Source organism: Anser brachyrhynchus (genome assembly GCF_964034855.1).
Source record: "Anser brachyrhynchus genome assembly, chromosome: 2".
NCBI lineage: Eukaryota > Metazoa > Chordata > Aves > Anseriformes > Anatidae > Anser > Anser brachyrhynchus.
In genome coordinates, this window is record NC_137695.1 from 153,276,450 (window position 1) to 153,298,506 (window position 22,057).

The 22,057-nt window shown below is 37.8% G+C and overlaps 1 protein-coding gene across 2 annotated transcripts in view; it reads left to right on the forward strand.

The window, feature by feature from the left end:
- TG (thyroglobulin) overlaps positions 1 to 22,057 on the forward strand; it is a 167,409-nt gene that overhangs the window by 51,912 nt on the left and 93,440 nt on the right. For both annotated transcript variants that reach the window (XM_080582061.1, XM_080582060.1), the window contains 13 exons: positions 158 to 328; positions 4,484 to 4,606; positions 6,438 to 6,553; positions 7,184 to 7,292; positions 8,925 to 9,122; positions 10,827 to 10,988; positions 11,542 to 11,607; positions 12,368 to 12,448; positions 14,529 to 14,666; positions 15,890 to 16,066; positions 17,117 to 17,228; positions 17,780 to 17,859; positions 19,987 to 20,130. In XM_080582061.1, the coding sequence (XP_080438187.1) occupies positions 158 to 328; positions 4,484 to 4,606; positions 6,438 to 6,553; positions 7,184 to 7,292; positions 8,925 to 9,122; positions 10,827 to 10,988; positions 11,542 to 11,607; positions 12,368 to 12,448; positions 14,529 to 14,666; positions 15,890 to 16,066; positions 17,117 to 17,228; positions 17,780 to 17,859; positions 19,987 to 20,130 (1,677 nt within the window). The remainder of the gene's footprint in view (positions 1 to 157; positions 329 to 4,483; positions 4,607 to 6,437; positions 6,554 to 7,183; positions 7,293 to 8,924; positions 9,123 to 10,826; positions 10,989 to 11,541; positions 11,608 to 12,367; positions 12,449 to 14,528; positions 14,667 to 15,889; positions 16,067 to 17,116; positions 17,229 to 17,779; positions 17,860 to 19,986; positions 20,131 to 22,057) is intronic.

The following is a 22,057-nucleotide window of genomic DNA, read 5'->3' on the forward strand; positions in this document are numbered from 1 at the left end:
GGAAGTGAAATTAGCATGTTTTGAAGCATGAAACACTATGAAAATTAATTTTCAGTAAAGTCTCTGCTGTACTTAGAGCTTTTTGTCCTATTGGTGCACTGAAAACCAGTGACAGCATCATCAGGCTTCCTTCTTTTTCCCTGTTTACTCGTAACAGGTATCACTTACTGTCAAGGCAATGAGCAGGGTTTGCAGTGTGATGAACAAGGCCAGTACAGACCTTCCCAGCAAGACCCTGACAGTAAGAAATCCTTCTGTGTTGATGACTTCGGAGCAGCACTGGAATGGACTGAAACAGATGATCTCCTTACAGACTACCAGTGCCTATGTAAGTGCCAGAGTACTTGGATATGTTGTCATCCATCATAAGTGAAATCTGCTTATGAAAAGACTCAATGCTCCACAGCTGGCTTGCCAACTTACTTTCCCACAATTGTGGCCTCTGCCTTAAGCCACATTCCTCCTCACTTTTGTTTTTCTTGACTGCATTATGGAAGTTGTTTCCTGTAAGGGAAGAGAAAAAGTTGTCTTGTGCTCTCAGATGGCTGGCAGCTTTTAGCGTATGCTGCTCTCCTGCTCTCTGCTTGGAAACCCAACAAGAATAATGAGTGGGCTAATGGGAAAGAAGCAGAATGATGAATTTCCTTGTAAAATTATCACTCGTCAGTGTGTTCCTGTGAAACAGACTGTTTTACAATGACCTCATAGCTGTGGCATAATATCACCGTCTGGGCTCCTACTGTATGGTATCTGATTTGGTGAACATATCCTTGCAAACTGGGAAAACTTACTTCTGCTTGAACACAGTTGTGAAATGCTAGTTCTCAAAGATAAATAATTTTGAAAAACAAAACAAAATCCCTCAAAGTAAAATATATATATATATATATAAACAAAAACAATGACAACAGAACAAACAAAACCAACCATGATTTTCTTAGAAATTGCTTAAAAGCATTTCCTTACTACTTCAGTACTTCTGGGGGAGCCTTTGGAACAGTGGAACTGGGCTTCAGACAAAATGAAATAAAACAGTTGGCACAAAGTCAAGGTAGAGAACAATTTGTTGAAAGTCCAAAGAAAGACTGATGCAAAATAAATGCTTCAGCAAGCTGGGTATAGTACATGTAAGCATACATTAGCGATCTATCACAGAAGTCATCTATCAAATAGTCCCCAGACTGCCTGAAGTAAGGTCTAATTATGCTTCTCAGCCCCAAAGCTTTTGCCTTGCCCAAAAATTACCCTTCCAGAAGGTTTTATTACTCATTATACAATTGGTATCAAATTTAATGAAATATTCTTTTTAGAAACTGATGTCATGGTGTGCTCTGAATCAGACAAGTGTGATCAATAAAAGGAGTGTGAAATGAAAGCCCTTGTTTGTAAAGAGGTTGCAAAACTATTTTCAGTAAAACTAGCTATTCTTTCTCCAAGTATACTTGGAAACTGATTGTAGGTATGAACATGAACTGTTAGCCTGTAGTGCTTTGACACTGGGTAATTGGGATGTTTCTCTGGGCAGAGGACTCATCAACAGGAGGATTAAGCAGCTGTTACTTACCTTGAGCAATTCTGCATGAGCATTTCTGACTTTGTCCAGGAAGGAGCAGTTGCAGATTTCTGTGCTTATTTTGGTGGATCATAATAGAAGAGATCATTAAAAATAGATAGATAACGTTGTAAGTCTTGACAATTTAAGAGTTAAAAAAATAGAAAGACAACAAACACACAAGAAATCCTATTTTATGGTGATTGAAAGGCTGATTTAATTTCCTTTTTTCCTTCTGCATTCCCAGAAAGCACTATTTAAATTGAAACCAATTATTTCTAAGTTTACTTTCCCCTGTCCCTTCTATTTCCCTTAAATGAATTCAGGATGCTACAAGACAGAGGGGTCTGAAGGCTGATCTTGCTTTGACAGGAGGTTGGCAATTGGGCTGGGTCAGTAAATAATCTGCCTATTCTTTGTTTTTTCAAGCCTGTAGTGGGAGGAAGAATTTCCTTTTATCAATGCACAGTAATAAGCCTTAACAGCACGTGTTCATTCTTGTTGTTCTCATTCTTGTTATATTTTAAGCCACACTTAACCTTTGTTGCAGTAGCAGGGATGGGATCTAGAGCTTTACTCTCTAGTGATGTGTGAGATGAAGGAGAATTTCTGCCACTCACTGAGCTTGTGAAATGAGTACTTATATGCCTGTTGGGAAGAGGGCAATGTCAAGTAACAAGTTTGTGAAAATGCAAGCTGGTAGAATACTTTTCATCAAACAGCTTTGTACTTTTTGACAAAATAGTTTTATGAGCACATTTCTCGTTTCCTCTTACTTCCTGTTAAGACAAAAATTCAAGAATTAAAAAAAAAAAAAGAAGGAAACCTTTCAGTTTAGCAGTGTTTTCAGTTTAATGTTTAGTTACAGTTTCTATCTCTTCTCTACTTGTCTCCCATATTATTGAAGGAGGGAAAACAGAGGGATAGGATGATGGAGTATCGGGATTTAAAAACAAACCAAAAAGCAGAAGAAAAGAAAAACGTTTAAAATGCTTGCAATTTTTCATTAGAAATGAGGGCAGTAAACAGCACAAAAATATGGCTTTTCAGTTTTATGAAAATATGTGAACTCTGTTCTCAACTGGACATCACTGAAGGTTGCAGAGGTAGAAGGAATTCAGTTTAATGCAAAATTAAACTATTACTTATATTTTGGTCTCCTGTATTCGTAGGAAGAAAAAAATTCCAGCTCTGTTTACACAATCATTCACTCCTCTCCCTAGCTGAGCTGGAGTGCAAGAACTTTTTGAGTTTGGCTAGCCCTCATGTTCTTTCTGAGAAGAAATGATGGTTTTATCAAAAGCACCTGCTGACTCAGCCCTGACAACTGTGGACATTTGCTTTTGATTTAGTCTGACTGTTTAGCTGTAGGAGTACAAATTATTGTTCTAAGAACTTATCCCTGACTTTTATTTTGTGGTTTATCTGGACGCTTCAAGGAGAGAGGCTTGGGATCCTGTGGCTGAATCTCTGCACCCGTGTGTTCAGGGAAGTGAAGGTCTGAGCCTCCAGCTCTTCTACCTACAGACATCTCCAATTGGCTGAGGTCAAACCAGGACTCCTGTTTCTTATCTCTTTAAGGTCTAGCCCAGGTGTTGATTGCAATGAGCCAGAGGTCTGCATTTATTTGGTTAGTCTGGAGAAAAGGAGACTGAAGGGAAGACACCATCTCTACAATTATCTGAAAGGAGGCTGCAGTAAGGAGGGTGTGGGTCTCTTCTCTGAGGTGACAAGTGATAGGATGTGAGCAAAATGTCTTAAGTTGCGCCAGGAGAGGTGTAGGTTGGATGCCAGGAAGAATTTCTTCATGGAGAGGGTGGTCAAGCATTGGAATGGGCTGCCCAGGGAAGTGGTGGTGTCCCCACCCCCTGAAGGTATTTAAGAGACGCGTGGACATGGCACCTAGGGAAATGGTTTAGTGATAGGACTTGGTATGTGAGGTTGTTGGTTGGAGTTGATGATCTGGACGATCTGTTCCAACATAGATGATTCTATGGCTTTATGATTTTGGGACATTTTGAGCAGAAGCCTGGACAATACAGGGTTGAAGCTAAGTCACCACATTCTTCCCTTCTCCTTAGTGTATTGTGCACATTGAAAGGTATTAGTTTTTCAGCTGAAGGACACACTGTACCAAAAATTGTTAATAGAGGTAATATCAGTCTGAGCAGGGTGCTGGTGATGCTGCTCTGTGTCCCTTCACTAGGCCATAATCATCTTGAGGGTACATCCAGGGCCATACCTTCTGGAGCTTAAATTGAATACCTTGCCCCATTTGGTGACCTTTGGGTTTTGCATCTGTAGACCCCATGAGCATTTCCCAGTTTGTGAACAGTGTTGCTTGTTGGACTTCCTTACACTCATGTGCAGTGGATCCAAGTCAGAGAGAGTGAAGTCAAGCAACAGTCCAGAGTTAAATGTTTGGTGAAGGAGTGAAAAAGGAGCATGCTGGCTATATTACCTGGGAGGCATCCCTGAGCTTAAAGTTAGGAGAGAACACTGATGTTGTGCTCCTATACATGAATAATAAGCTCCTATATTTCCTTTCTAGCCAAGTTCTGTCAGATCTGACTCTTATTTCAGTGACTGATTTGCAGAAAGTTGGTTCCCCTGTTGACTCAATAGTTGGTTCTGTGCCATGAACAAGTAACAGGAGATGGGAGATAACCAGTCTGCTGTTGGCAGAATAGTCTCACTTGAATATAAACTCCCAGGCCACTTCTGGCTAACAGGTTTTGAAAGATCTTGTGATGCTGTTTTTGCAGAATAGAAATTATATCCTCAGTCCTAGCGCTTCCTGTGTTATCTTTGGAGTTAGGGTACATGGTTTTACGAGCAAATGTCTTCCCCTATAAAAGTCTTGAATTTTTATTTCTAGGTAAAGTCTCTTTGTATCTCTGCATCATGGAAACTGATTTTTTTTTTTTTAAGTGCTCAGAAGATTTGAGAGAGTTCCTGCCTCCAAACTTCTTCATGGGTCAGAAGATGCTCAAATTCTTCAACCTCAGTCATTCAGGAGAGACCTGCAAAGTCCAGCTTTTCAATGCATTTCAGGTGAGGAAAACTCTCAGAAAATCCGTACAGACAACAGAACCCGCCGTAGCAAATTATAATCCTTTTGTATGATGAATTTATAATTAATTCCTAGATGAACTATGTCTCTTGCAGTTCAGTGCCAATTCGCTGCAGAGTATTTACAACTTTTGCTAACCTTGTTTCAGTGAAGAGGTTGCTCTTTTTTCTAAAAGAAGTCTTCTGACTTTATGTACCAATTTAGGCAAGTCATCTGAGTTTAAATCCAGTTTACAATATGGATGAGAGCCAAGATTCAGACCAGGAAACATTCATCAGATTTTCCAGATGTGCAGACAAGAAAAGGATTAGGTGTTCAGCACATGTGAAAACCAAGATCTTTGCTTCTTTCCAAATTAACTGATTGACATATAAAAGAGGAATAAACAACCTTGCTTGCATCAGAAGGATATAGTAAGGAGTGCAGAAGTATTCCTCTGTCAATTCTCACAGTGTACGTACTGTATTGCATTTGGACACATCATATTATTGGTTTATATTGATTCAAAATTTAGTCTTTCAAAGTCTCATCTAAAACTACAGGGAATCAGTGCACTGCTTTCAGGGTGCCTTGCCTTGTGTCTCCTAGTGCTTCAGGCCTGTCAAGAGAGGCAGAGGTGTTGCATTCAAAATAAAAGCACCCTGGCTGTAATACTACAGGTGGCCTGGGCAAATATCACAGAAATCTCATAGTCACTGGCTTTGTATCACATGCCTTGGTCTAGTTGGAGTGGTCGTCTCTCATGCCAAGAGGTGAATCTGTGAAGCCTTGTGTGTGCTACTAGAATGATTTTCATCCACCAGATCATCTCCTATCTAGTTAGTGTAAGGTTTCTTGCACTTTCCTTTGAAATTGGAGAACCTTAAAAGCAAGCCAGTGAACAAGGCACTCCAGGCATGAACTTAGGGAGGAAAAGATGCCCTTTTGGCAAGTGATTTAATTCAGTGCATGTAGTCCGTATTTTCATTATGAGCTATACTATGCTATGTGATGGCCTTTTAAAAAAAATATATATATAAAATTGGGCAGCAAAGCCTTTGTGGATAATTAGCATATGTGCTTATATTCACTGTCAAATGGCAACACTACTCTAAAATATTACTGTTGAGATTCTCATTGAAGGGTAGGGGTTAACCCTCCCCTTTCTGCTCCCATGAAAATCAGACAGTTTAGCCCTCATTCTGATGGTGTTTTGGTCTAAGCTGCTTGATTTTATACTAAAGAAAACATCTTTATTTCCTAAATAAAGGAAACAGTTTTGCTCCTGTTTTAGGAGCAGAGCTGTGGGAGCACATTAGTGGTGTTGGGTTGATAAGTGTATGGGCAGAAGAAGGATCTTCAACCACTCCTAACCACAGAAGGGGATGGCTGCTTGGTCCCTTACACTGGTCATCATGATTTCAGAATTCAGTGTTTCCCTCCTTCCTATCACGCCAATATTGACCACAACCTCTTTGCCATGCAGTTACTGTCTTGAGCAGCTATGCTAAGTGGTTTGTATAAGTCTTCCCTGCCCTCCTCAGGCAAAATTATCCAGCAGACATTAAATGTTTGGTTAGGTGGTTAGACCTAACTCATCTGTTTGTATCATCAGGTGAAGAATGCCCAAACAAGTTTTTGCAGCATTTAACTTAAAAATCTAATCTATACTAAAATGGTTAAAAGCTAAGGTTCATCTGGCTAATGAAATTCATGTGCTTGCAGTTTGATAGAGGCATGAAAAATTGGGTAAATGGCAATAAACAGGAAACTGGCGCAGAAATTATACACATGAAATGCTAGGAAATTTATGGTCTATTTCTTTCTTTTCAGACTGTGAGAAGGAAGAAGCATGCGGTTTTGTCACTGTAACCCCTGCTGGTTCTGAAGTTGTGTGTGAATTATATAGTGCCACTGAAGTCAACTTCAACTGTACCACCTCTGGATTGGTAAAAATGATGATACTTAAAAATCTGTGTTTGTCATAATACTGTAGGTTCAATATAATTAGAAGACATCATAGAAGAAAGGCAGACCATTACCTGACTCCTTGTACATTGTTCTTCATTGTGGCAGTAATAGATTTCTGCAAGTTGGTAAAGAAGCTAGACCCAAATTGTCTTAAAAGTGATATCTGAATGCCTCAGTGTTTGCATGAGACACCACACAGCACTTCTGTTCTTAAAACCTGCTGAGCACCCACAGTCTGGAAATCAGGCTAACTTAAAAGGGATTTTGTCTGAATAGTCAAAACTAGAAGTATCCAGGTCAGTAATCAGATCACCGGAGGCAGTCATCATTTATTAGTCCCTTCCACTTGTCAAGAGTTTGAGTCATCTGCTCCTCAGCACTTTAACAGCTTCCTACTCACTACTTTGTAAACACAGTGAAGCGGCACTGAAGATCAGTTGAGATTTCAGTTTTGCAGCCTAAAAAGCATACACACTGGGCCACAGCAAGCTGTGGTGGTTATAAACTGTGTATGCTAATTCTTCCCTCTGTTTACAACTAAGGAAAATGTGTTGTGGTAGAGGAAATTGGTCACATTGCATTTATTGTGCTTGCCTGTTTTGTCCCAGGTGCAAGGTGTTTTGGGGAACCCTGCTGCCACTCGTGTTGGTCGTCTCAGCTGCATGCTTTATATCAGGAACCCAGAAGGAGATGCAGTGATGGTCTATTTGAAGAAAGGTACCAGATGCAAATCGATCTGATGTTAGACTGCTGTGCTGAAGCTTGTAGTTCTGTGTAGAATCATGATGGCATGGAGAAACATCTTTGTTCAAAATGACATCATTCTGTTCAGAGCTTAACGCTAAGTGATAGCCAGAAAAACTCAGTAAATCTTCCCTTCATGGCTTGGTCCCTAGAAATGTAGTTTTTGAAATCATGTAGTGCATGTAGTTTTTGAAAGTTGCTTTAATGGCTTTTCAGCAGAGAGTTCCACAAAAAGCTGAGTATCCAATGTGTTATTCTATTATAAATCATTTATTATAAATTCTATTATAAATCATTGCGATATTATTTATTAAACGTTTTGTTGCTTAACTATATAAGGTATTATTACTGACCAGCTTCTATATCAATAACAATTTACATTCATTTTGATTATCGCAGTCTACAACTTCCTCGCGAGAGGGAGTGGAGAGGCAGGTGACCTATTCTCTGTTATCACCAGTGACAGGACTCAGGGGAACGGTGTGAAGCTGAGGCAGGGGAAGTTTAGGCTGGACATCAGGAAGAGGTTCTTCACCGAGAGGGTGGTCGCACACTGGAACAGGCTCCCCAGTGAAGTAGTCACTGCACCAAGCCTGCCTGAATTTAAGAAGAGATTGGACTGTGCGCTTAGTCACATGGTCTAAAATTTCGGGTAGACCTGTGCGGTGCCAGGAGTTGGACTTGATGATCCTTATGGGTCCCTTCCAACTCGGGATATTCTATGATTCTATGATTCTATAAATTGTCTTACTAATACACCAGCCTAGAAATACCCTGCTCTCCAGTAAAATCTCAGTGATTCATCTGAAATAATGAAAGTGACAATGTATGTTTTGTGTGATTGATACCTTTGACTATCCCAGCTCACCTGTGTCCAGCTTTGAGCCTCATGCCAAATTTGAAACAAAACAACTGAATGCAGTACAAAAACAACTGAATGCAAAACAACTGATGCAGTAGGGTTTGAGTCAGAACTCTCTGCTGTCACTGGTTTCCTCTTACTGTTATCCAAATCCCTGAGTTGTCATTTATTAATAATAATGTAAGTAGAGAGCTAAGTCTCACCTGAAAAAAGACAACTCCTCTGAGTTTGTTGCAATCAATATAACATCTTGATATCAGGTCTTCTCTACATTTCTGTTGATATTGCTAGTTAGGTTCAGGATAAAATGAATTGTCCTCTTATGTATGTGACATTTCAACAGAAGACATTTCAACAGAAGCCTTAATTGCAGATTTAGGTCTACTGGTGAAATACCAGTTTACATTTTTACCCAAATAAGTCTGTTTCATTTATACCTGGGAGTTATTAATATAATACTTGAAACTGGAGTATTACCAACATTCTTGGGTACATTGATTTAGGAGACCTTTTCTGGTACAATTCCTCAATGGCAATATATTCTGGCTAGCTTCACAACTGTAATTGCACCAAACTGTTCGGTAATGTTATCTTGCATTTGAAACTCAAAGTCCAGAACAGGATTTTTAAGGCAGAACTTTTATCATAAAACTTTCAACTAACTCCAGTCAGCAGGCAATCTGAAATCATCACATCTCCTCCTGAGCTCTTTTGAACATTTCTTTCCTCTTCTGTCTATGCAGCACAAGAATTTAACTCATCTGGACTCAAAACCTTCGAAAGGACTAGTTTTCAGAATGTGCTTTCTGGTGTGTATCAGTCCATGGCGCTCTCAGCAGCCAGCACATCTCTGACGGATGCTCAGCTCTTCTGCCGGCAGACTTGCAGCAGGGACTCTTGCTGTGATGGCTTCATCTTGAGTCAGATTGCCCTTGAAGGAGGTATTGTCTAAACACTGCAAAATTAAAAATTCTGCAGTAGAAAACCAACATAAACAAGTAGGTTAAAAAACTATCAATCAACAGTGGGTAGAGCTCATTTTTGGATGCTCTACACATGCCTCTGCATCACGTTTTGTTGTTGTTGGCAGATTTGAGTAATGCCCAGGACTTGGCCTGGAGCAGTATGGATAAAGGCCTGAAGTAGCAAGCTGCTCTTGGAGAGAAATGGACATTTTGAAAGGATAATTCTTTTGACCTGCTTTAGGCATCTGTATTCAGATGAGATAAATCATTTTGAAAATGCCTCTCTCCTTACTTCATACAGCTTTGTTGCTGAGAGTTAGTGCCTTTCAGCTGGTGGGAGAATTAATATGGTGCCTACAGAGTGCTTGTAGTGTAAATGTAAATCAGCTTCCCTTTTACAGCACGAAAACAGGATGCTAAACAGAGCTTTATGTCAAATTATTACATGCAAAAAAGCTATAATCTCCTAAATCCATGTGTCTAGCTAGGATACAGAGGAAGTGGGAGTTGGATGGACAGAGCCTGGCAGAGATGGGACCTAGGCAGAGCCCAGATTTCTGCCAGCAAGTTTAAGCACTTAATTTCAGTGCTTACTTTTTCTAGCTTCTTTTCTAGATCATACAGCTTTCCCACTGGAGGGGCATTTGTTGTAGAAAAGGTGAAGTTCTAATTGCCTCAAGGTGAAGTTCTAATTGTCTCAACTTTTTAGATGGGCTCTTACAAACCCAAACATGTGCTACTGGCTGCTGTGTGGCAAGTACTTCTTTAGTTTTGTGTGGCAGCTAATCATGGATTTCTTTCCAGGAAAATGTTTTCCATTTTGACATCTCATATTCGTTTCCATCAAAATATTCTATCTGATCTTGTAATGTCATGTTCTTCTATACAGTTACCATCAAATGCTTGTAGTTTCCCTTTTTGTGAGCATAGAATGAGGTGTGGAAACATAAATGTTATAGAGCTGGATCAATAATACAGGTGAATGCATTAGTTGAAGTAGCATTTTGTAAACAACGAACAACAACAACAAAAAAATCAATATCTCAAGAACCCAGCTGATAAAAAATAAAAAATAAAACCCAACAACACTGCATTGTAAGTTGTGTCAGCAAGAACAAAGCAAGGGTTTAGATGTTGTCTAGATGTTATGGTGACAGACTGATCACAAGCAGAAGACCTCATCTTTGAATGCGTTGGTTCTCCTGACTTGTGCTGCGATGCTGGGGGATATTCAGGCTGTACTGAATTAATTCAGGCACCAAACCAGGAAACCATCCCAGTAAAAATATACTAATGAAGTACTTTCTTGGTTCAGAGCCCAAGATTTTAAGACTGCCAAAGGATTGAACATGTCTCTGTGGCGCTTCAAAATGCTGGCAACCCTGTTGAATATTATCAGATAATAGTAATATTTTATTAGGTGGTAACAGTATGTGCTTGAACTCTCTGGAACACAGGCTATAAATGTTTGTTTTATGTATGAACATCTAACCTTTGAACTCCAAATTGAAACTATGGTTTTGATTTTCTGTTTTTAGTTGTCAATATTAATGAGTAGCTCTCTCAGTGATGCAGGTTCAATTGGCATTTGGAGAAAGTGTTGGGATGCTTGGATGAAAACTTCTGTGTAGATGCACAGTGTTACGGCAGTGACACAATTCTCTCTTCCTCTGAACCTAGGTACCATTTTTTGTAGTTTGATGAGCTCCCCAGATGTGCTGATCTGCAATGAAAATAGCTGGAATCCAACTTCTGTCGTAGAAGGAATATGCAAAGGCATGAGCTATGACAAAAAAGAGATGACGTTTTCCTTCACCCTGGGAGGGCAAGTGTTCAGTGGAAGTATGTCAGTGAATTAACTCAATTTACATTACTTTTATTTAATTGTTCTACTGAGTCTGCCTGTTCCACCAGCCTGCTCTTGTACTTCAGTGCTTTTTTTTTTTTCTCAAGTAAATCCCTGCCTGTACAACCATAAGAGAATAAGACCTCCCTAATAAGGTGCATTGTTAGAAGGACCTCTTACACTTCTCTGTGGCAATATTAAGGAAAGTCAAGAATATGTTGCTTCTACTAGGTTACCCTGTAACACTTCCAGTATTTAACTTAGGCAGATTCAAGTCAATTATCTTAAAGAAATGTAAACCATGGAGCAAAGACAGAAAGAGATATGCCCAAGAAAAAGCAATGATAGAAAACAAGATAAAACCTTGGTCCCCATGACTCAGATTAGCACTCAGACACCTGAATCCTTCTTAGGGTCTTGCACTGTAAATAAGGTGAAATGTAGTCTAGTAATGTGTTTTTATAATGTAATTTCTGAGCAATTCAGTGCTACCTATTTAACAACTGTTCTAACACACTTTTTTTTTTCTTTTTTTTTTTTCTTTATTAGCTTCTAAGCTGGCAGAAGAGGAAGAGAGAAATTTTACCACTTTTCAACAGGTTTATCTGTGGAGAGGTGAGTTATCTCACAGGGCTTGTTATAAAAGCTTATAATGAACTACAGGCAGTGGCAGCTGTCTGTTGTATGAATACCACTTGTTTAAACTGGAAGTGTCTTGCTTTATTTTGTACTGTTCAAAATCAGACACTACTTGGAAGTCTTTTCCAGTAGGAGTGGGTGTAATCTAGAGTAATTCTACTACAGTAACTTTCATGAAATTTGGGTAAATTCCGCTGTCTGAGGATATGTTTTATTGCTTTTAATGACTGTGAAAAATGGTATTGTGGAAACACTTGCCTTTGACCTACCAGTGTCCAAGGTACAATAATAATTTGGACCTTTACAAGTAACTGGGCAGATTACCTTTATTAGCATGATCATTATGTATGTGTTGTTTTTTGTAAATTTACTCTCTGAATGTCACAGCATACATAGCAGGACCTGCACAAATTATTTGGGCTACTGCCCTAGAAACACACACAGCATCTAAATGCTTTTGCATAGTGATTGTGGATATGTTTGGCATTGTGGGTATGTGGCATTTGCTTTTATCCTCCAAACAGGGTATTTTGGGTTAAATTCTGCCTATAAGGTTACAAGTAGATGCTGTTACTCATTTTCGATTCATAGGTTGGAGAAACTAAATAAGGAGTTTTCCTAATTAGTACGCTTTACTCTAAAACGTTTGCTAAAGTTAGGGAACCAAGGATGAGCTTGTCTTGCGGAAGAAAGGTGAACTGAATTATTGTGCTCTTTAATTCCTGTTGCATTTCAGGCTCCGATATGGTCACCCGGCCTAAAACCTCTGTGTGTGATGCTACTGCTTTGAAGACAGAGAATGATCTAACATTATCAGGTATTATAGTAAAGGCAGATAGAGAAGATAACAGAGGGAGGTGCAGAATTTAACCAGAGAATATCATGTATTGTCATATATGTACTGTAATGGTGTAGGTATTTAAGTACAAAGGACTTCTTTTAGGTGGAAAATCTGATACATTTTTTGGGAATGATGTTTGAAAAGTTTGCCTCCTGCAAGGACCTCATGTCTTTCTGGTTTTCTACTTTCACAGGCCAGTATGGAAATGAGAAAGAGTTAAAACCTTCTTAGATTCATTAAACTGTAAAGACATAGGAAATATTATTTGGCTGAGGAAAAAAAAGGCATAAACCCAGGGATCAAATCCTTAGCCTGGGTACATGGGCATATCTACTTCTACTGGTGATACGACTGTAAATGCAACACTTAGAGGAAGTAAGGACAAAATTGCAATCACAAGTCTTTCTTCAAAGTTAGAGACTCTGTTATTCCAGGGTCTGCTCATGGTTATACTAAGTGATTTGTATGTACAAAATAATTTGTATTACTTTAATAGCATTCCTCTGGGCCTTCAGCAATCCTATCCTAAAACAAGGAGAGCAGTGGAGTTTGATGAGAACATATTGGTTTGTCTCTGATGAACTTAAATCTTTGCTGAGGAGCCTTGGCGGATGCCTGAGCATATGGCTTATTACACGTAAAATCATAACACAAAGTGAATTGATGATTTTGTAATTTGAATGGAAGGGAACCGAAAGTAAACCTGTAATTTGAATGGAAGGTAAACAAAAATGTCTGTTTATCTAGTGGCATTCCTATACAATCAGTGGTATTTTTAAAGTCTAGACTTCAACATGAGAAATAATTGCACTTAATACAGTGGGTGAAATTCTCTTGCATTTACCTGCCAAGGCATGAGCGGAGCCCTCAGGGCTCTCCTTTTCCTTGCTGTGGCTGATGATATCATTAAAACTCAAAGTTATGCAAGGTATTCATCTTCTTTCTCCATGCTTTAAGCTTAGTCATGACAAAAATAGTTTTAAGGGAAACTGAAGGTTGATGTTGAGCTTTGAAAGGTAATGAGACTTATAAATCACCTTCTCGGAAAAGTTATGGATACATTTGGGAAAATGTCTATAGAGTTTTTAATTACTTGGTTATCGTGCTTAGAGCACATGGTAATGTCTCTTTTCTGTTTTCTGATAGAAATACAAAATGATTGTGCACTCACAGCATGTCAGTACATTCTTTGGCATTTCAGCTGCAGTTATTTGTCTTTGATTTTCTATATTCATTTTTGTCTGGCTGTTTCAATTCATCTGTGGTTAAACAGCAAGAAACTCTCACAGTGCTGGAGTACCTGGTGATGAGACCTGCTGATGACATTTCATAAATAGAAAGGTGTTTATGAAGAAATTTGCAAGAGTGTCCATTTCTCTGAATATTGCTCTAGGACCCTTATTTAAAGGGATTAATTTTAAAACAGCCTGAACTACCTGTGATTGTTTCAGAGGGAGCTGAAGAGATGCAGAGCAGTGTATACATGTCTAAAGATCACAGGCAGAAGACAAAGGAGATATTTAATATGGTCAGTGGGAGCATGAATTAGGAGAAATACCATTAAATATCTGAAATAGATATTAAGCTTGTTAAGAAAACATGTAACTGAGAGGTGTAATAGCTTCCCAAGGAAATATAAGGAAAGAAAGGAAACTGCTGCATTTTGGATCAATAAAAGTAGATTGATCAAGATACTATAAACATCTTCTGAGGAATCATACTTCATTGTTAGACAGATGTGTTGCATGACAGAGTAGAGCCTTCTTATTTCTAGAAGCTGTGATTTATTTTTTTATTTTTTTTATTTTTTGGTGGTGGAAGTATTCTGGCAATGCCGTGTTGTTCAGTGCAGTTCAACAAGGAAGCATTGCCTATACAAACATCACTAATTGTGGTTGGACTATTCCACCAAAGGTTGGAACCTTTGGTGATGTTAACATTACAAAATTGTTGCAGCTGCTTTACTTGAAAGACAAAATTTTATATGTAAATAAATTTAATTTATTCCAGACCATAACTTTTGTGGGCTTGAGCTGTTTGTTTGTTTGAATCTCAGATTCCACAAAGGATCTTTTCTACCTAATGGACAACAGCCAGATACGAAGCAACCCAAACTATTCAATTCCTTACCAGCAGTACTGGGTTTTCAGGCAGAAGTACTCAGCGGAGGAAGCGGTGCTTTGGTGTCTCACACGTAAGATATCTTGCAGACAGTTATTTTGTAAGATAGTAAGGAGATAATTAACCTAAATCTTTCTACAGAATATAGGTATTATAATAATTCTAATAATACTAATTATAATTATTATAATATAATTACAATAATTATAATAATAAAACCTAGATATGGACCTAGATATTTTTCAGGGGAAAACCACAAAATTTTCGTGGAAGCCAGCTATATTGAATTTGCTATTGGGGTCCCCTCATGATCATCTTCTACTGTGGCAGAAAGGGTACCCATCATTCATGGTTAGACTAGGTGATCTTGAAGGTCTTTTCCAACCTTTATGGTTCTATGATTCTATAATAATTATTAATATTCTATAAATATATTATGGGCAAGAATAGTAGAAGATTAGGCAGCATAGGCAATACTTTGCTATTCTTGAAATGTAGTTTTCCAACTAGTGAAAAATACAGATATTTTGGGGTTAATGATGAAGTAGATTTTGACATGATAAATGGAGAAGAATTTCTAGCTCTGACTACCAGGAAGGCAGAAGTGAGAGCATTAGACAGTGCACAAAGATCTCTGTAAGAAGTCAGTAAAGATATGCCTGTCTAAAATTAAGCATTGACGCACACATTTACAGAAGTCATTGCCACAGCAGTTAAGAAATGGGTTTGACTACTCCGTTTCTTTTCTGAAAGTGCTTTATTACCTTGGAGCAAATTTCAATGCAAATTTTTGCAAGTAAATGCATTGAACAGTTGATTCTGGAAAAGTTATTTTTGTTATGTATGAACATTTCAGAAATTGTTTGCAAAAAATTCATAAAACATTTTAGAAAATATTTAACTTTATTGTCCTTTTTATTCTTTAAAGTAAGACACCAGCAAGCGATACAGAGGTTTTCTTGATTATAGAGTTTGTATGTCAAATTTACTAAAAAGAAAAAAAATACAGATCTTCAAGTCACAGTGTCAGTGGCACCAATACACTGAACTAATGCTTGTCACAGCTGGAGAACATCTTTCCAATCAGCTGTGGTATAGCTCCTTTTCTGTGCTCTCCAAGTAAATTTGCTCTTCATTGTAACTAGAAATAGAATCTGTCCCCATTTCTCTTGCACTGTAATAGGATAATATTGAAATTCTCATTTTCAGTTATTTGCTGATTGATAGCATGAAGTACATTGAAGAGACAGGAAGGAAACCCTAGTGTGTCTAAAGTTTAGTGACTTTGCCTCCTAGGTTGTGCACAAGAAGATGAATTTTGTCAAATGGCAGATCTTCAAAATGCCACAGACACATACTTTGTGTGTACCCTGTATCCAGCAGCACAAATTTGTGATGGCAACATTGACCAGCTACTGGAAAACTGTCGTACCGTCCTACCCTGGCAACCACAGGCATTGTATCGAAAAATAGGTAAGTTACGGGATTTGAATGTATGTGTGCTGTAACCTTGGCAATGCAAGCTGGCTCTTGACTCTGAGAAAAAAAAAAAAGTCTGAATGTATAAATTAGTGCTGGGATGTGATGTTGCAAGTGAAGGCCAGGCTGTCCTGGTGTGACTTTTCATTTCTGCAGTTAGCAATTCTTTGAGTGGTGTCTTCTTCAAAGTGCTGGTGATTATACTTCAGTGATATTAACTACAAGTTTAATTCTCTGCCTTGGTTATTCCCAGTTCAGAGAGGCCAAGTGTAGCTCAAATAATCTGTCTCAGGTATTAGGTGGTTTTATAATGTGGGTGAAACCAGACAGTCATAGGGATAGCAACAATTCCATTTTCTACCATCAAAATTTCCATGGTAGTTAAAAAGTGAAAGCATATTTATCTAAATGCATTCTTGTTGAGTGTAATTTTTTATTTATTTTATTTTTTTTAAAAAAAGAGCAAATCCAGTGTTATAGACAAGGATTCTAATCTCCACTCTTTGAATGTGTGGGGATTTCAGTGGTTTTCTTATATTGCTCACATGAGGAAACTGAGACAAATAAGCCTGTTATCGCTGTGCAGGAAGCTATACGTTTGCTGAAAACAAACAAGCAAACAAAATAGCATAGAGATCCACTGAATGCAATGATTAAACTGTGACTTTTGGGGGTGCCAAAAATACAATAATACATGAGCATACATACTGGATTCTTCCCATCTGGAGCTGTGATCCATTTTTTTGGACCAAAATGATGTATTCATGTCAATACAGATCCAAAACCAAAGTCCTTAGTTAGAAGTCTTTCCTTGGCAGAGTACTTTGATCAGCTTTTAGAGACTTCACTTGTTGGAATTTTGTGCATCTTCAGGCTTAACTCTCCTACGTTTACTGTGACAGTGTAAAAATGTCTTTTAATTTACTAAGGTCATTGTAGCACAGGAATGTAAGCTTTATACTTACCATGTTGTTACTTGACGAGCATACATAAATTAGAAATAAAAGGTGATTTTTTCCTGATTTTGGTTTTCTTTTGTGCCAGTTACTCTGAAAAGTTCTGTGAAGAGCTTCTACACACGTGTACCATTCCAGAAAGTAATGGGAATCTCAGTGAGGAATAAGACCGACATGAGCAGAAAAGCAGTTTCAGATGGGTAGGACATGACTATTTCTTTGCTTTTACTGGAATTTTAACCGTGCCTGAAATACCAAGGCAATGTTATGCAGATGAACAGGATCAGATGATACAAGAACAGCATTATGTGAGAATACTTAACAAACAAAAATGGCATATGATTTAAAGGAAATTTGTAATTGAGGTATAAATGATAAGGTGTGTAATTAATTATAAATTATATATGTGTGATTTAGTACTTATACTTCTACTAAATTGCTGCTTGGCCAGTTAAATCTCTTAGCAGAAAATAAATTTATGCTGATACTTTTAAGGCAGTTATCAAAATATTCATGTAAATTACTAGATGTAATCTGGTAGATGTATACTGATTGAATGTAATTTCATCTAAAAAACGGAAATATGTGGAAGTATCTCTGAAGTATGAAGAACCATGAGGCAGTCTTATCATGCAGAGCTTCTCTACAGGTTCTTGGTGTTTCTTCCCTGTGCAATATCCTATCTCTCCTTCTCTAGGACAGAGAAAAATTATTAATGATAATAAAAGTAATAATATTTTTCTATTCCCAGCTTTTTTGAGTGTGAGCGTTGGTGTGATGCTGACCCCTGTTGCACAGGATTTGGCTTTTTTAATGACTCTCAGCTGTCAGGTATTTTTTTCACTGTTATTATTATTATTATTATTATTATAAATATTTTAAATCTTCAGCATTCCAAACTTTACCATCCTTTTCCTATGAACTGCAACTTTAAAAACCTTAGTGAATCTTACCCAACCCTTCCTAACATCTTTTCGAGTGATCTTAACTGTTCCTTAGAAGTTCAGCCCAATAACACATTCACCATAGCAGAAATTACTAGGAAAATGAGTCCTTAAGAGGCTGCAGTTCCAAAAGCATGATGCTCAAACTGATAAAACTGTACAAAACTGTTATTTCTTATTTATCAGCACCTCTTCCGATACGCTTGTTGACTTTTTGTGAAATTTTCTGTTGTTTCATTTTTTTCTTTTAAGGCCTAGGACAGCTCAATTAGAAACCTAAATATTCCTGTTTAAATGCAGGTTAAGCACACAATGTCCATGGGCACTTTGGGGTAACTTAGACTTTTCATTTTCTTCTATTTCTGAACTTTTCTGCTTCCAAATTTTGGTCCTCTACGTGAGGAAGAGTGGTTGGGGATGGATGCAATTTGCTTATGTTCTACCCCTTAGTATTTAAGTTATCTTAAGTCTTAAGACATCTAAGTAACATTTAAGTAGCATTTCTGTTAGACAGAAGAAATCAGATCTTTAAAAGTATGTGTGACCTGAGAGTCTTTGAAAACTCAAACACGCATATTTTATTTACCTGAGATGGCTAAGTTAACGGTATTGTCAACCTATGCCCTCTCTATAGTCAGCAGAGGCATGCATAAACACAACTTATAGGATCATTAAAGGCTTTGGTTGTCTAAGATCTATTCTGGAGATACTTTTCTTTCTCTCCACTGACTCTAAAGGAATTACTCTGTTTAAAACAAAGTATTCAATAGGTGTTTAAAATTGGATGCTTTCCAGGTAAAAGTCAATGAAATAATTTTAATATTTTATTCCCAATTCAGATTCAGGCACCTAAAATGGTCAACTTTGTTTTCAGAACTGTTGCATGCTTCAGCCTGCAGAAGAGAAGGCTCCTGGGAGACCTCATTGCCGCCTTTCAGTACCTAAAGGGGGCTTATAAAAAGGATGGAGAGCAACTTTTTACTCAGTCAGATAATGATAGGACAAGGGGGAATGGTTTTAAACTAAAAGAGAGGAGATTTAGATTAGATGTTAGGAGGAAATTCTTCACTCAGAGGGTGGTGAGGCACTGGGACAGGCTGCCCAGAGAAGCTGTGGATGCCCCATCCCTGGAGGTATTCAAGGCCAGGCTGGACGAGGCCCTGGGCAACCTGGTCTAGGGGGCGGCATTCCTGCCTATGTCAGGGGGTTGGAACTGGATGATCTTTAAGGTCCCTTCCAACCCAATCCTTTCTATTTTAACCAACTCTCTCTGAGGTTATTAGAAAGTACTGTTTTTATGATTCACTTGAGAATTTGGAACACTTCAAATATGTTCTTCTTTTTTTTTTTTTTTTTTTTGGCAAGCAGGCAAATTTTTCACACAGACAGAAAAGAGTAGGTTGAAAAATTAATCCAATGTATTTCACATTGGAATTACTGTGAAAATAAAAAATGTCATACCTCCATATGACCATGTGAAATTTGAAGTCTTAAGTGAGTACAACTTTAAGTTTCTTTAAATAGTTCTAAAAATAAATTAAGGAATTTAAAGCATTAAACATAGGAAATTGACACCTTTTTGTTAATCTGATTAATATTTGTTATCTATAGCATTTCAGACATCTAGTATTGTAGTCAAGATGAATTTCAGTTGTAATTTTCACATGAATTAGAATAAATCTTAAATGAAACTGTGTTTCAAAGCCTACAATTCTTAGGTACAGAAATATCTGTATTAGCTCTTTGAAAGGCATAATTTTTATCTTTGATTTAAGTAGGAGCTATGTTTCTATATACATACAGATTTTTAATTTTCAAGATTGAATTAATCAGAAAGGGCTGCTTGCTCAGAGGAGAGACTCTGACTTTGGGACAGGATTTTTACTAATGGTAAAACTGCCTTTTTAAGGTACTTCCATTTAACTTCCAAGTCAGTGGAATTTCTTTCAACATGCAAATTGTTAACATGGGAATTTTTCCTCCTCATTTCTATAACTATTTATTTCCTTGGCAGGAGGAAAGATTGTGTGCCTGACTCTGAACAGCCTAGGAATTCAGACATGTGCTGAGGAATCAAGAAGTGCGTGGCAAATTTCAAGTTGTAGTTTGCCAGATGCTGAAGTCAGAATACATCCATTTGGCTGGTATCAAAAGCCTGGTAAGTATTGCAGGGGATGTGGCCCTACCAACTGGTATCTGCATGTTGGATCCTCTTAATTAGCTTCAATGCACAGAAGCTTCAGCTTTCAGGTGACAGACCCATTTGCAAACACAGAAAACAGACAAGGCAGACAAGTATGTCTGAGAGAAAGAAAAATGTATTTTAATCTCAATTTTTAAAGATAAGGAATAGAAATACCTCTATAGAATTTCTCAGGTTGAATGAGAGAATTGTGGCCAATAAAGGAATCCAGACATATTCTGTTCTGTTTTGCAGTCCTGGTCAAGAAATCATTCTTTGTTTCTCTCTGCTTGGCTTATGGTTTAACAATGTGTGTGGATGGGTTGCTTCAAAGGTTTGGTTTTGTTACAGAATTTAAAATTCCGCTGCTTTACCAAAGCAGCCATATTCTAAGGTAGCACTGTATTATTAAGGCAACAAGAAGACATCATGTGTTTAAACTGAAGAGAAGTTATGAAACATTAGGTTATTTCCTGAAGTGGAATCAAAACTAGATCTAGTCAAAATTAATGTTCTTTTCCATACTGAAACAAGAGGTAATTTTATTAACTCAAGAAGTTATTTCATCAAAGTGAATGAAAAAACACATTTTAGTTGCTAATAGCAAGGGTCAAAACTTCAAGCTAAGAGCTATCATGAAAATATCTTTTATCATATCTCAGAATAGGAAAGCCATTATTTCATCTGTGCTAAGAGAACAACATATGTATATACACCTATATAAAATTCATCACATTCCTTGTTGGAACTGAGTACAAACTGAAGACTGTCTGTAGCAGTAACCATGGTATCTGCAGAATGGACATTTTTGGATGAAGTACAAATTTTATTTTCCTGTCCTCTCTAGCTACCACCTCCATGGACAGCAAATATCTAAATGGCTTTCACTTACCTTTTTTTGAGTTACTATTCTAATGATTAACATCTTTTTGTGTACTGGGTGAAGAAAATGAAAGATGTTTACAAAGTGAAATATCTTATTGTTTCTCTGATGCAAAAGAATAGTTCAGAACAAACATCATAGCATCTTGCAGAGCATAGGGTGGAGGCAATGTGCATTTCAGAACAACTATTTAACTGTTCATTAAGATAATTGGTATTCTGAAGAGGGCTGCAATAGTTAGTGCAGGTCTGTATCACATCAGCTCCTATTATTTTGGATTTTTTTTTTTTTGGCTTCAGAATCTATACTTGGCCTAATATGGCATAAGAGAATGTTATTTAGTTATTGTGGGAGACATTTTGGAACATCGAAATGATGATTTAGATGAAAAATCTCAGAAACTCTGAAATGTCTCTGGTTTAAAACACTGAGAGGAATGAGTGCTGTAGAGATCAGAGAAGAAACACATAGAAAGCTTTGGTTGGCTGGACAGTCCACTGAACAACACTGGACTTCCTACCTCTCATAGATGAACCCCACTAGAAGCAGGGAGGCCCCATGAGGGCAGGTCTGGTGACATTGGCAGAATCAGGGAGACAATTTGAGCCAAATGACAGTAATCAGGAGCATTTTTTTACTGCTTTTAAATTCCCTGATTTCTTGTAGAGTTGAGAAGAATTTTGATATCTGAGTAGAAAGGGGAGGCATATAGTGTGGGTATATAATGCCCAATACATATCCTGTTGAAGTTGTGTAGGGCTAAATCAGATATCCTTGCAATGCACTGCATTTTTCAGTGTTGGAACTTAAATAAAACCCTAATTCACACTGGAAGTCTCTGAAATATGAACTTTTTCTGGAACTTTTCAAGCCCCACGGTGGCACTCTGCCCACTAGAGCATCCATTTCTTCCTCTAGTGGTGCAACCCTTGCTAAAGAGAAGGTGCAGCACAGAGTTGAGGAGCTGTCACGAAAGCTTACAGGATTTGTTAAATTCTCAATGTGTGGGCTTGCAAAGGG